General features: G+C 36.9%; 1 protein-coding gene across 17 annotated transcripts in view; it reads right to left on the minus strand.

Annotated features, from left to right (window-relative positions):
* XRN1 (5'-3' exoribonuclease 1) overlaps positions 1 to 15,304 on the minus strand; it is a 110,219-nt gene that overhangs the window by 91,348 nt on the left and 3,567 nt on the right. For 14 of the 17 annotated variants that reach the window (XR_014824074.1, XR_014824073.1, XR_014824075.1 and 11 more), the window contains exons 2-6: positions 7,904 to 8,136; positions 5,175 to 5,272; positions 3,856 to 3,965; positions 3,651 to 3,761; positions 1,267 to 1,349 (exon numbers count right to left, since the gene is read on the minus strand). Coding sequence is in view for 6 of the 17 variants with exons in the window: in XM_084989931.1 (XP_084846057.1) it covers positions 1,267 to 1,349; positions 3,651 to 3,761; positions 3,856 to 3,965; positions 5,175 to 5,272; positions 7,904 to 8,136 (635 nt within the window). In the remaining 11 variants the exon portion in view is untranslated. Of the gene's footprint in view, positions 1 to 501; positions 2,643 to 3,650; positions 3,762 to 3,855; positions 3,966 to 5,174; positions 5,273 to 7,903; positions 8,137 to 15,304 lie in introns of all 17 variants that reach the window. The other 3 variants (XM_084989933.1, XM_084989932.1, XM_084989934.1) reach the window with 2 other exon arrangements.

The following is a 15,304-nucleotide window of genomic DNA, read 5'->3' on the forward strand; positions in this document are numbered from 1 at the left end:
TGGAAACGGCCACATGCTGCAGGTGCAGTCCTAAAAAAAAATAAAAATAAAAAATAAAAAAAATAAAAAAAATTCCTGCGGATGTAATGCACAGCATGGTGATGATATTTAGAAATTTTTTTTTTTTGATGAAAGGGAAAAGAAAAAAGGGCAAAAAATTTGCACACTGAAAATAAAAAAATGAAAGAAATTAAAGAAGACATAAATGAATGGAATGATATTTCATGTTAAAAGGGTGGAATGCTTGATATCAGATGTGAATACTGCCCAAAGGGATCTACAGATTTAGTGCTGTCTTGACGAAAATCTTACTTTTTTTTTGTCTTTTTGCCTTTTCTAGGGCCGCTTCCCATGGCACATGGAGGTTCCCAGGCTAGGGATCTAATTGGAGCTGTAGCCACCAGCCTATGCCAGAGCCACAGCAGTGCAGGATCTGAGCTGCGTCTGCGACCCACACCACAGCTCACAGCAACGCCAGATCCTTAACTCACTGAGCAAAGCCAGGGATCAAACCTGCAACCTCATGGTTCCTAGTTGGATTCGTCAACCACTGCACCACAATGGGAACTCTTTACTTTTTTTTTTTTTAACAAAAATTAAAAAAAAAAAATCTATCCTAAAAACTATTAATCTCAGGAGACCTCAAATAGCCAAAATAATCCTGAAAAAGAAGAACAAAGTTGGAGGTCTCACCCCTTTTAATTTCAAAACTTACTACAAAGCTGCAGTAATCAAAATACTGTGGTACTGGCATAAGGACATGCATACAGACCAATGAAATAGAAGATGAAGTCTAGAGACGAACTCTTGCAGTTTTGTTCAAGTGATTTTTAAACAGGGATCCAAGACCATTCAATAGGGAAAAGACACTTTTTTTAACAAACGTTGTTGAGAAAACTGGATATTCACATGCAAAGAATGAAGACCCTTACCTTACACTATATACAAAAATTAACTCAACATGGATCAAAGACTGAAATATTAAGAGCTAAAACTTATAAATCCTTAGAATAAAATGGGAAGAAGCTTGATGACATTAGATTTGGCAATGATTTCTTATATTTTACACCAGAAAGTACAGGCAACAAAAGCAAAAACAGAGACTGGAATTTATCAATTTAAAAATTTGTACACCAAATGATACTATCAACAGCGTGAAAAGGTAACCCACGGAGAAAATATTTACAGATCATAAATATGTTAAAGGATTATGACTGCTCATTTAATTTCTGTTCTTTCCTCCAATATATATGCAGTATGATTTACCTTTGTGTCTTTTTGCCACCAAACCGAACCTCCTCTCTTAAAAGAGAGAAATGTGCCTCATGACTTGTTAATCCAAGCATAATCTGTTGAAAAATGATTAAGAAATGTTCTATTCTCTCATTTTTTATAGCATCAGGTTCACAAAAGCAATAAAAAAATGCTGTTATATAGAGAAGAACATACTTATTTAAGGAAAATAAACAACTTACTAGCAAATTAAATTTACAAATACAAATATCAAAAAATTATACATTTATAGGTTATGAATGTGGTAAAGTGAGTGTTCTTCTCCCCTCCCTCATTTTTCTTTCCCTCCCTCCCTTCCTTCCTTCCTGGGTGCACCTGAGGCATTCGGAAGTTCCTGGGCCAGGGACTGAATCCAAGCTGCAGCTGGGCACTGCTGCCAGGCAGTGATTGAACTCACACCTCCACAGTGACCCAAGCTGCTGCAGCTGGATTCTTAACTCACTCCACTGCCCATGAGCAGGAACTTGAGTGTACTTTTCTAAGAAAAAAATGTTCAACTTAGACTTATATAATCTTCATAACCACCCCACTGTACTCCCTGCCACAAAAAAAAATCCCCAAAACATTCTCTCGGTTTTTTACACCTTTCCACTTGTCATGGGGGAATAGGTAAGAGATTAGAGGTAGCAGCATTTCCAGAAGAATACAAGACTCTTCTGGAGGCCAGGATACTTCTAATATGGGAAAACTAAGAAAAAACTAGGAAAGGATATTTTCAGTTAATATTCTCACAGAATAGTCTAATCCTTAAAGTAAGTCAAATAGTCTAGTAAGACATATCAGCCAATTGCAATGTACTGTTTATTCAATCCTGATTCAAATGAAATAAAATCAAAATGAGAATCTGAAATAGTTCATGCATGAAACAGTGACTTGCTAATTTTTATGGGGGATAATGATATTGGAGTTACTATTTCAAATATTCTCCATTTTGAAATATTTATAGATTAAATGATAAAACGCCAAATACTTCAAGAATCTAGTAGGAGGAGGGAGACAGATGGTTAGGGAAAGGAGCTGAAGTTACTGCAAGTGGATGAAGGACACAAGGAGGTTCATCACATGTTCTCTTCTACTTTTGTTTAGGTTTGTGAATTTCCATAATAAAACGTTAAAAAGGGAGTTTCTGTGTGGCTTGGTGAAGGTAAGAGTCTGACATAGTGTCTGTGAGGATGCAGCTTCGATTCCCGGCCTCACTCAGTGGGTTAAGGATCCAGCGTTGCCATAGGCTGTGGCACAGGTCGCAGATGCAGCCTGGATCCGGCGTTGCTGTGGCTGTAGTGTAGGCTGGCAGCTGCAGCTCTGATTCCACCCCAGCCCAGGAGCTTCCATTTGCTCCAAGTGCAGCCCTAAAAAAAAAATAAAAATTGGAGTTCTCATTGTGGCTCAGCAGTAATGAACCCAAATAGTATCCAAGAGGATGTGGGCTTGATCCCTGGCCTCTCCCAGCGGGTTAAGGATCTGGCATTGCCATGAGCTGTGGTATAGGTCGCAGATGCAGGTTCGATCTGGCATTGCTGTGGCTGTGGTGTAAGCTGACATCTGCAGCTCCGATTCCACCCCTAGTCTGGGAACTTCCATATGTCACAGGTGCAGCCCTAAAGAAGTTAAAAAAATAAAAATAAAAAATAAAAGTTAAAACAGGAATTCCTGCTGCCCTAGAGGTTAAGGATTCGGCATTGTCATTGTTGTGGCTGGGGGTTCAATCCCTAGCTCAGAAACTTCCACATTCCATGGACATGGCCAAAAAAAGTTAAAACAGGAGTTCCTGTCATGGCGCAGTGGTTAACGAATCCAACTAGGAACCATGAGGTTGCAGGTTCGATCCCTGGCCTTACTCAGTGGGTTAAGGATCTGGCATTGCCGTGAGCTGTGGTGTGGGTCGCAGACCCAGCTCAGATCCCACATTGCTGTGGCTCTGGCATAGGCTGGTGGCTACAGCTCCAATTAGACCCCTATGCCAAGGGAGCAGCTCAAGAAAATTCAAAAAGACAAAAAAGTTAAAACGAACAAACAATAGTCTAGTAAATTTACTTGGGTTATAAGTTATCAGATCATGTGGTATTAAAAACCATGTATTAAACATGAGGGTTAAAAAGGCCCTCTATCCTGACCTCAGCAGAGTATTCACAGCACTAGGGTCAGTCAGGGAGAAAATAACTATAGAGACCTACTAATCACAAAGTATGGCAAAGAACTCTTTTTCCAAATTTTTGGAACTTTGGTATTAGCAGAAGCAGCAATCATTATTATGTGTCCAATATCTGTTTCCACAGGCAGAAACCTTTTATATTAAGTCTCCTAGATAGTTAACTATAGTGGCATAAGATTATAATAACAATAAACATTATACCTACCAAGTCAGCATCTAAGCCATAAAGACAGTGTCTGGTGTTTGGATCATGATCTGGCTTTGCCTTCTCAGATCTGATAAATTCCATGATTTTATGTTCTCCTTCTCCAGGAGTCTAAATAAAATATTTTTAAAAAATGGGATAATACATTACATTTTATAATATTAAATTAAAAAAACTCTTTAAATAAAAAAAAAAAGATAATAACCTCATGGCCTGAGAAATAGATGGTAACTCCTTGCCATGACTTGTCTGTAGAAATTTTCATGTTTACAAAATACTTCAGATGTTCATGTAACCTGGCCATGAATTCAGTCCCTATAAATAAAAAGTTTTAAAAAATTTAATTTGAGAGAGACATATAAAAACAAGTGCATTCATTCCCAGTGACAACATGAAATTGGACCTGGGTGTCCAGGGAATAGCTAGGTATAAGATCTCCAGAGGAGGTCAAAAGCTCTTCTTGCTTATCTTGAAAAGAAAGTAATGTTAGATCTTTCCCTAGCAAGTATCACTACTATTTCCAATTTAACCAGTCACCCTAAAATGAAGTTATTATCAGGAAGAAAAAGTCAAAGAATATTACAACTGCCTCAGGACTATGCTTCAAATATTTTTACACAAGAGCAGAGTTTCAACTGCCCAACAAACTTCAATCTTCTATTTCCTCTGATGGAATCAGAAGTGCCTTTTTTTTTTTTTTTTTAAAGCATGCAGCTTCAATACAGTTGCCAATAACAACTATTATTACTACTACTGTTAACCTGGAAAATTATTACTAATCTGTAAACTTAGTCTATAATGATTATGTTTTAGGAAAAGCCCCGATGGTCAACAATCAAAGGCAATACAGTTTTAAACTGCATCATGATAACACCGGTTTTTAACTAAGCAATGTGTCATCAGGGCACTTAATGAAAGAATACAATCATAGTAAAGAATTAATGAGAAAGTAAGATTTTAAGATTTTTTTTCAAAGTAAAGGATTATAATGATGTTAGACAAAACTCTAGGAAGTGCAGACTATGTTGTTGCATATATAATTAAATTGGTAATATTGATAAATTAATTTACCCTTAAAGTCACAGAAATCTTAACTGCCTCTGAGAGGCAGAACAGTAGGCGCTCTAGGAAAATGGGTTTCCTATACTGAAAACAACAAGCTAACAAGTTAGCTAAATGAACTTGGGTGAGCCACAACCTCACTGAGTCAGTTTTCATACAAATAAATGGCAGGAGGAGGACTGATCTTGTTAAGTTCCTTCTAGGTCAGGAATTTTGTGCATCTGGGTGAATTCCGTCCATAGCTGCTCTTATCAACACCTGTAAAATCCTAGAGTGGGTCTTCATAGGGGCACTTATGACCAAGATGACCAAACCATCTCATGAAGAGACATAACTGGGAAAATATAGCAAATGGAATCCTAAGGACAAAACAAACAGAAGATGGAAAAGAAAAATATATTTGAAAAATAAATTTACATTTACATTTTAAATGTTCCAGAATTTTTCTCTCAGTGAATTTACCTGGTGTAATGCAGTTGGAATCAAATCTGGCCTCCGTGGGAAGAGTTTCTCCTTTTTCTATTGCCTTTTTTATTTTGTCTTCTGCTTCCTTTGCTGACCTTAAATGTTAATGGGGAAAAAAATCTTCAACTTTCTGAAAAGAAGTAGAGATCTCTATATAAAGTAAACTTATTTAGAAGCTTTTGTAATTAAAATACTAATTCATCAATTTTAAGTTCAAAATATATGTTTTGAAATGATTATAATCAATAAAGATGAGCTTCAAAATTGTTTGTTTTTACTCTTTTTCTTTTATTTTTGGGTGTGCCCATGGCATACAGAAGTTCCTGGGCCAGGGACTGAACCCGTACCACATGAGCGACCCAAGCCACAAGAGTGACAATGCTGGATCCTTAACCTGTTGAGTCACCAGGGTACTCCTACTTTTATTATCTAAAGAATTGAGTTTTTCAGATAGAAACCACAAAAGTAGAATATTATAATGGTATAAAACTGACACTGAATGTTACAAACACTTACCAAGTAATTCTTTACTTATCACAAATATACACTATACTGGTTCTAGAAATAATTTCAAACATATAGCATAAAACGTTCATTACACATACTACATTTAATAATGACATCAAAGAAGAAGTACATCATTAAAACAATCTCTAAGAGTATTATATAAAAATAATTATAAAATCATAATGTTTATCTTCGGGTTCCCTCATGAAAACATGTAAAATGAAAGTCTAGGAGTTCCCTAGTGGCTCAGCAGGTTAAGGATCCTGTTTTGTCACTGCTGTGGCTTGTGTTGCTGCTGTGGCGGGGGGTGGGTTCATTTCCTGGCCTGGGGAACTTCTGTATGCTGTGGGTGTGGCCAAAAAATAAATACATAAAAAAGAATAAGATGAAAGACTAATAACATTAATGATATCAGCAGCCAAAATATCTCATTTTTGAGGTAACAGGATTTACTAGGAAGAACATGAGTTTTAGAGTCTGATAAACCTAGGTTTGAATACAGGCATTCCAATTCCTGTCTGGCTTCTCCTGTAACCCATGTGTGGCACACAAGCAGGCCACATGGCATGCAAGTTAGGAAGTCCCACTTTATGTACATTGCTACAGCCTTGTTACTAGCTCTATCTGTTATGCTTCATGAAATTTTATTTCTTGTGGTAAACAAACTCTTCTTCATATTTAACCTCTCTTTCTTACCAAAATATAACAACAACTCTGAAGATATCAACTCATTTGTAATCTTTCTTCTTTTCTCCCCCTTGTTCTTTGATTGAAGAAGTGATTATTCAATGTTACTATATGACAACAACAACAAAAAAGAAATGATTCTTCTCAGAGTTTACACTCTAGTGGGGAAACAGAAAATTAAACAGCCGTAATGTTTAATGTAGCTGCAGCAATAGAGAATGTTTGGGACAGGGACAAAGTAAAACTACTAAAGTACTCTAGGTAGAAGACAATGATGGCCTAGGCTGAGATAGTGGCAGTAAAGATAAAAAGAGGTAAATAAATATGACTTGGATGCAAGGAATGAAGAAGAGGGAGAAGTCCAAATTACTCTTGGACTTTGCAGTTGAGCAGCTATTTACATGGTGTTGTCATTCATGGAAACAGGAAATAGAGAAGGAAGGCAGGTTTGAGGAAAAATGAGTTCATTTCTGAAGATGTTAAGCATGATATGTATCTGTGGTATTCAGAAGGAGTCATTTAGCAGGCATTTAGATTTCTAGAAGCTCTGGAAAGAGATACCCACCAAGAAAGAAAAATTTGGGAATCATCAGTACAGATTCAGTAATTAAAGTCATTGGATAAGATCTCTCAGGACCCAGGACAGAACTTTAAGAAATATCAATATTTAAGAAAAAAGCAGTGGAAAAGAAAATAACAAGGAGAGTAAGAAGGCACAGTAAGAGAGAACAGTTACCTAAAGGTCATGGAAAGGAAGCTCAGGAAAGAAATAATGGTCAACATTGCTCAATATAGACAAAGTAATAAAAGACAGAATTATTCTTTAAGATTTAGCCATAGGAGTCTATTTGTAATCTTGTAAGGAAGTAGCTTTAAAAATGAGTAAGAGATGTGGAAAGATTATGAATGAAGAAAGTAATCACTGTGGAAAATGAGAAGAAGGTAACTGGGAGATTTCAACAAAACATGGAGCACTTAATGCCACCAGAGCACTGAGTAAATGCTTGTGGTGGTTACTGTGAATCGGCTCTCAACATCCATTCCTTTCTCCCAGTTTGTCTTCCGATACCGAAGAGGTTCGAAAGCTGTACAAAAAAAATTAAAACCTCAGGATTCCCTGCAGCTAGGCTTCTGGATATGACTTAAATTTTTTTTTAGTTAGATGCGTCCACAAAAGGTTTGGAAGGTGGAAGTGTAGTGAAATCTCCATGACAGTTGGGGTTGTGGGAGGGGTATGTTTCATCAATAGCATAAGAGATCTCAATATTTAGCATCTTTATAGGCACTGAGAAGCAAGGCACAGGCAATCTGTTTTTTCCAGTATGGAAATAGCAGGTGCACTGGGGCCCTGGTGCTACCACACAAAGTTGCGGCTTCTTGATTGCTGAACTGTAACTAAAGTGATGAATTCTTGAAGCCAACAGTTCAGGTGGTAGCTTCTTAATCCCTGGATCAGAGGCAAGGGAATAAATTCCTAGAACTACCTGTTCTTAATCTAAATAATATTATAAAATAAACCATAAATGTTTTACCGAAAACGCCTCCCACGCTGCTGGTTCATCTTTGCTCGAGGAGCCACACCATCAACAGCCATGAAGAATACTTTCCTAGGTTTAATAATGCGAAACAACACTTCCAAGTAGTGAAAAATATCAGTAAAGATTTTATCATCTGAAATTCTGAAGTGAACATCATCATCATTAGGATGGGAACACTGATGTATAATTCCATTCATATCCAGGTACAAGTTATCAAATTCAGGAATCTAAAAAACAAAGAAAAATGATCAGGATCATTATTATAGTCAACCACAGATATCTCAGCAGCTAATAGAAAGCAGGATATAGGGACCTATTCCTATACAAAAGCTGAGTTAATCACAGTTGAACAAAGAAAGTAAACAAACAAGAGGAGCTGGTAAGACAGAGACATATTATGTGGTTCATTATTTTTTTAGTTTTTTGTTTTTTCAGTATTGCCTAATTTTTGTTAAGCATTCACTACGGGCTGGACACACTAACCTATGTGGTTACGTTATGTACCAAAAGCTTGATCACATTTAGTCAGGAAATAGCTACTTATTTAAAAATAAGATAACCTGGGAAAACACCAAATAAAGCACTTAATTGATACGGCACTCAAAATATTAGTTACCTTTCTTCCTACTATTTGACATTAACTCCTTAAAGCCTCAATTTCCTCTATAGATGGGTAATATGCCTATTATATCAAAAAGCTGTTTGTGTACATGGTCCTTAAAAGGTTTTACAAATGATTTAAAGCCTTATTGTATATTTAGTTTCACTGAAACAGAATTAATTTTGTTTTATTAATTTAAAAGCTTAGATTATGCCAAAATATTTAGGAAACTCTGAAATTGGATTTCTTGTTTTTCATATGGGTATTAAATAATTTCTAAACTTTGGCTAACAGGCATCCTCTTTTATAGAAAGGCCTTCATGGTTCTGACTCTGATTTACTTTTCCTCTACTTAAATGTTTATAAGCAGGTAAGAGGAACACTACTGAGACAAGTATGCACTAATGAGGAATTGAAATGGGCACAACTTAGTATCTAGCATAATCAAGGAATTTGAGAAAAGTCTGCCTTACTTTTGAAGAATTGTTTTTGAATTTCAAACATAAAAACATAATGGGCTTTCTTGTATATACTTAATAAAAACTACTTCTGAAACAATTATTCAAATTTTACCATAGGTATAGATAACAATACATTTTCTTTTCTGTTTTTCTTTTTCTTTCTTTCTTTCTTTCTTTTTTTTTTTTTTTTTGTCTTTTTGCCTTTTTCTAGGGCCGCTCCCTCGGCATATGGAGGTTCCCAGGCTAGGGGTCGAATCGGAGCTGTAGCTGCCGGCCTACGCCAGAGCCACAGCAACTCGGGATCCGAGTCTGCAACCCACACCACAGTTCATGGCAACTCCAGATCCTTAACCCAATGAGCAAGGCCAGGGATTGAACCCATACCTCATGGTTCTAGTCGGATTCGTTAACCACTGCGCCATGATGGGAACTCCTACATTTTCTTATTATTGAGAAAACGACGTGCCTTTGAGTTTGAGGAGTGAAAAGTTTTGGCTTTGAATCAAAGAACACCATAAAACATGTTTACAAAACACTCATTTATATAGGATTGTATTAAGCAACACTCACACAAAATGTAAATGCCCTTACTGAGCAATAAGCTCAAATGAAATGACAACTGTGATCATGAGGTCTTAAATGTACACTCAAGATTTTACTGTTTGTTTCAAGTAGTCTAAAGACTTCAATCAAAATCTCAACAGCTATTTTTTGTCAGGGGTGGGGGTGCTTTACAAAATGATTACAAAGTTTCCTTAAGAGAATAAACAGTCAAGGAAGCATAGTAAAGGGAGAGTAAGGAGGGAAAACCTGCAATATTTTAAACTATAAAATAGGAGCTCCAATCCTGGCTCAGCAGAAGTGAATCTGACTAGTATCCATGAGGACATGGTCCTTAAAAGGTTTTACAAATGATTTAAAGCCTTACTGTATATTTAGTTTCACTGAAACAGAATTAATTTTGTTTTATTAATTTAAAAGCTTAGATTATGCCAAAATATTTAGGAAACTCTGAAATTGGATTTCTTGTTTTTCATATGGGTATTAAATAATTAAATAAGGTTGCAGATGTGGCTTGGACGCGACACTGTTGTGGCTGTGGTGCTACAGCTCTGTTTCGACCCCTAGCCTGGGAGCCTCCATATGTCGCAAGTGTGGCCCTAAAAAGACCAGAAAAAAAATTATAAAATAATTTGATTGAACCAAATAGTTTAGAAGTAATTCAAGTGCATATAGAAATCTAGTCTATAAGAAGTATTTCTTCTTTTTTTGCTTTTTAGGGCTGCACCTGAAGCACATGGAGGTTCCCAGGCTAGGGGTCCAATTGCAGCTATAACTGCTGGCTTATACTACAGCCACAGCAATGCAGGATCTGAGCTGCAACTGCGACCTACACCACAGCTCATGGCAACACCGGATCCTTAACCCACTGAGCAAGGCCAGGGATCAAACCTGCAACCTCACAGTTCCTAATCGGATTCATTTCCACTGCGCTACAACGGGAACTCCTACCATTGGAAATTTATCTTGAGAAATACTAAGAAATGTGCACAAAGGTATAAGCACAAGAATATTCATGGCAGTAATGATCAAGAAAAATAAAAAATGAAAATGATGTCTAACAATAAATAAAATTGATGATAGTACATTCACACAATGGAATACTACAAAGTAATTACAAGTACAATATAGATACATATTTGGCATATAATATATATACACATATGGTCAAGTGATAAAAGTAGGTTGTAAACCAGCAGGCAAATTATTATCCCATTTATAGAAAATATTTATCAACATGTGTATCTGCATAGAAAAGTTAGGAGTATTAAGAATCAAGATGTTACTAGTGGTTAATCCTGAATGATGGAATTTCAATTGCCTTTTCTTTCCTCTAGACTATGTAAGTTTTTACATCTTTATGTATTATATGAACTTTTACATAATGAGTACATATTACCTTTATAATCTGAAAAAAATCTATAGTTTTCCTTTCAGAAAAGAACTTTTTCTCCATTTCTTTAATGCTATTTATCTTAAACAATCCTAAGGTTTTGTTGCTTCAATTCATTTCTTTAAATGCACTATTTTAAAACACATTAGGAGTTTCTGTCATGGCTCAGCAGATTAAGGACCCAGTGTTGTCTCTGTGAGGATGTGGGTTTGATCCCTGGCCTTGCTCAGTGAGTTAAAGATCTGTTGTTGCCACAAGCTGCAGCATATGTCACAGATGTGGCTCGGGTTCCATTTGGATCTGGTGTTAACCTGTGGCTGTGGCGTAGGTCTGCAGCTGCAGCTCTGATTTGACCTCTAGCCCGGGAACTTCTGTATGCGGAAGGTATGGCCATAAAAACAAAATGAAACAAAAACATATTATACACATCCTAATAAACTGTTTTAATATCTGTTTTATAGATTATATAATATACTATAGCTAATACAAATTCGTTCATTCAATATTTACTGAAAACCTATTATGTGCCACACATTGTGCTGTGGCTGGGAAATACGGTAAGTACAGTAGCAAAATGAATACAGTAAAGGATAAAACTGATAAACTCCTTACACAAGAGCAAACACATGAAAATGGAAATGCAAGCTTGTGTTCCCTATAATTTGAAAATTTAGGTTTCTACTGTCAAGAAACAGTTTTTACCAAAATGCATAGAAGAGTCTTTTTAAAGGTATAGGTTCTAGCACAACAATGTGAATGCACTTAGCCCTACTGAACACTTAAAAATGGTTAAGGTGGCAGAGTTCCCGTCGTGGCACAGTGGAAACAAACCCGACTAGGAAACATGAGGTCGCAGGTTCAATCCCTGGCTTCGCTCATTGGGTTAAGGATCCAACATTGCTGTGACCTGTGGTATAGGTTGCAGACACAGCTCAGATCCTCCGTTGTCGTGGCTGTGGTGTAGCTCCAATTAGTCCCCTAGCCTGGGAACCTCCATATGCTGCAGGTGTGGCCCTAAACCACCCTCCACAAAAAAAAAGGTTAAGGTGGCAAATTTTACATGATGTATACCTGTGGTATTAAATTTTCCATGGTGGGGGGGATGATCAGAAAAAAAAAAAAAAACAGATCGAAAGTGCCAACTAGAGCAGGGGCAATAATGAAAGAAATATGAAGAAACACTGCTTTAGAGCAACTCTGCTTGGTTTGAAATTCCAACACTTACTTTACTAGCTATGTAAAGTGCTATAGGTGAGTAACTCAATCTTTTAGTGACTCAGTTTTCTCAGCTACAAAATAGAGATAATAATACTAGGACTGCTATGACCAAACAAGTGAATGCATGTAAATCACTTAAAACAGTGTCTAGTATATGGCAAGTGCTTAATAAATCTTAGCTATTATAATAGCACCATACTGGATTATAATCATGAAGAGAAGTGTATATTCTAAGAAGTGTAACTTCTAAGAGTTTATAATCTTATTTGTGTGACTTTTGTTTAAAAGTTTTCATCGAATATGTATGTTCCTCATTAGAACTTACCCTTTTTCTTTTGTTTATATTACTCCTTTAATGAATCAGCAAACATTAACTGAACAGCTACTATGTGCCAAACACTGTACAAGAAATAAACCACATAAGAAATAGACAGTTCTTGCCCTTAGGTGTAATAACGTGAAGGAAAACAGGCAGGAAAATCAACAGCAGTGATACAGTGCACCTTCCTACATAAAGAAAGGCCTGGTATAGTAAGAATGAGGGAGTCAAAGACTTCCTTGAGGAGTAGACTTGAAAGGAGGAAGAGTTTGCCAGATGGAGATGAAAAAGTCTTTCAGGCTGGAATTAAGGGAACAAAGGCACAGTGGCATGAAAAGCATTCTTCTGGAAAATGAGGTTAGGAGAACCATAGCATACGGAAGGGTGGGAAAGTGGCAGGTGCCACTGGAAAGATAACAAAGTTTCACATCACGACAACCTTAGTGGTCCTGCTAAGAAAACTGGACTGTAGTGTATGGGCAATTTGTGCTCTATTAGAGTAAGTATTACTGGTCAAAGGTTTTCATTCCTTTTCCCCATCTACCTCCAGTAACTCAGGACATTGATTAAGCACATAGTATATGTACAACTTCCTCTTGGATTTTTGGGTGGTGGTGGTGGTGGTGGTGGTGGTGGTGTTTTTGTATTTTATAATCTTTCTGTAATCTCCACATTCTGGTCTAGTCTACTGTCCTCAACTTTAAGGAAAGTGCCTTAAAAAACAAACAAACAAAAAAACCCAGGCACTTGTTTTGCTTTGTTTTTCTTCCCCTCCCTCCCTCCCTCCCTTTTTCCCTCTATTTACTTACTTACTTAACTCCTTCCTCACTCCCAGCCCTCCACTGAACAAGAAATATGCTAACAGTAATATAACACTGCACAAAATATACGTATTCCTCAATCCTATGGTACATAAGTTTTATAGTCAATAGAGATTTATGAAATAACTACAACTTTATATTGTCATAATATTCTTCTACCAAATTGCTAGACCACTTGAACTAGGCATCAAAAATAGTTCTAGATGTGTACAACTTCAGACACCAATGTAAATCTTGTATACAAGGTCCATCTTAAGAATTTCCTGGGAGTTCCTGTCATGGCTCAGTAGTTAACGAATCCAACTAGGAACCATGAGGTTGCCGGTTCAATCCCTGGCCTTGCTCAGTGGGTTAAGGATCCGGTGTTGCTGTTAGCTGTGGTATAGGTTGCAGACACGGCTCGGATCCTGCGCTGCTATGGCTGTGATGCAGACCAGAAGTTACAGCTCTGATTAGACCCCTAGCCTGGGAACCTCCATATGCTGCGGGTTCGGCCGTAGAAAAGACAAAAAACAAAAAAACAAAAGAATTTTCTAAAATAAGAATAAGTTAAGCCCTACTATTTATCTCATTTTTCTTTTTTTCTAATAGTAGCAACTGTTGGTATTTAGTCTATATCTACTAATTCATTAGGTTGAAAAATGGTGTTATTTTATCAGTTCTTTTTTATTAGCTGGAATACTTTTATAAAGGGACCATTCTGCTTCTTGGTTACCCAGTGGTATAAGAAAGGTTTTCAAGATTGGGAATTGTGTCTATCATCTTTGGAAAGAGACCATTTTTAACTGCACCATTGTGAATGCAAGTATTTAAGCATATTCAATGAGTTTTAAGCCACTAGATTATAATTACTGAAGCTCAAACTGTCCCATTTGGGGCCATTTCAAGCCTCTTCCAGTTGTCTCTTCAATCCTTGACGTGTCCTAACAGTCTTTAGTAGCTTCTTCGCTTTCTGGTATGACAAGTTTCCAAGATCATCTAGAACACTTCCTGACTCTGACCTGGAATCAGTCATTTTTCCAAGAAATCCTAATTTCTTTTAATGAGTAATGGCATTTCAAAACCATAACCTAGGCACTAAGAATGCAATTTCTATTGGACTGGCCATTATTTCTAGGCCTTTTCTGTGGATGGAGGGACAAAGCTAGGAAATTTATGTGTGCGCACCCTCTGTGTGTGTGCATGCCTGCACGTACGTGCTTATTTCTAAATTCATGTTGATACTTCCAATTCAAATTCTAGCCTAGAGCTTTTACTTCACAATTTCTCTTTTATATCTCTAAACTCTTTCTTATAAACCAAGAACCTTGATTCTCAAGGATACAAGAGATGTAGTTCCCGTTGTGGCTCAGTGGTTAACCAACCCAACTAGTATCCATGAGGATGAGGGTTCAATCCCTGGCCTTGTCTCTCAGTTAAGGATCCAGTGTTGCCTGTGAGCTGTGGTGTAGGCTGGCAGCTACAGCTCTAATTCAACCCCTAGCCTGGGAATCTCCATATGCCATGGGTGCAGCCCTAAAAAGAAAAAAAAAAAAAAGGATACAAGTGATAACAGAATTAAAATACCCTATAATTAGGCATTTATCACATCACACACCAGTTTAAAAAAAACAGTATCACCACCAATATGATTCATGGTAATTTTTTTTTTACATAAGCTTTTCCCATTCTCCCTTATCCCCATTTATTTTATAGTTGTGCTATCTAACATTGCCAGAGCACATAGCCATTATACACTAAACTTTCTCCCTCTTAATGCTTAATTTTGTTTTTTTTCTACAGGCTATATTCAGTGTTCACCACTAGTCCTTAGTTAATATTCCTCTAGTCCTTTTGATAGTCTAAGGCTTATTCGCTAGTAGATTCCCCCAAGTAAGTGCTCAAAAGAACAATATTCCCTAACTTCTCCTTCACCGATAGCACTTATGCTTTATAAAACCCAAAAGTCAGCTGAATTATCTTACGTCACTCCATTTTCTTCAGGCATAAAGCACTACTGTCAAAAACTGTGAATGGGAACC

The sequence above is a fragment of the Sus scrofa genome, chromosome 13 (genome assembly GCF_054392235.1).
Source record: "Sus scrofa isolate SSC_HxYL_T2T_F1_AM1 chromosome 13, Sscrofa_HxYL_maternal_Yorkshire_Landrace_v2.0, whole genome shotgun sequence".
In the NCBI taxonomy this organism is placed as follows: Eukaryota; Metazoa; Chordata; class Mammalia; order Artiodactyla; family Suidae; genus Sus; species Sus scrofa.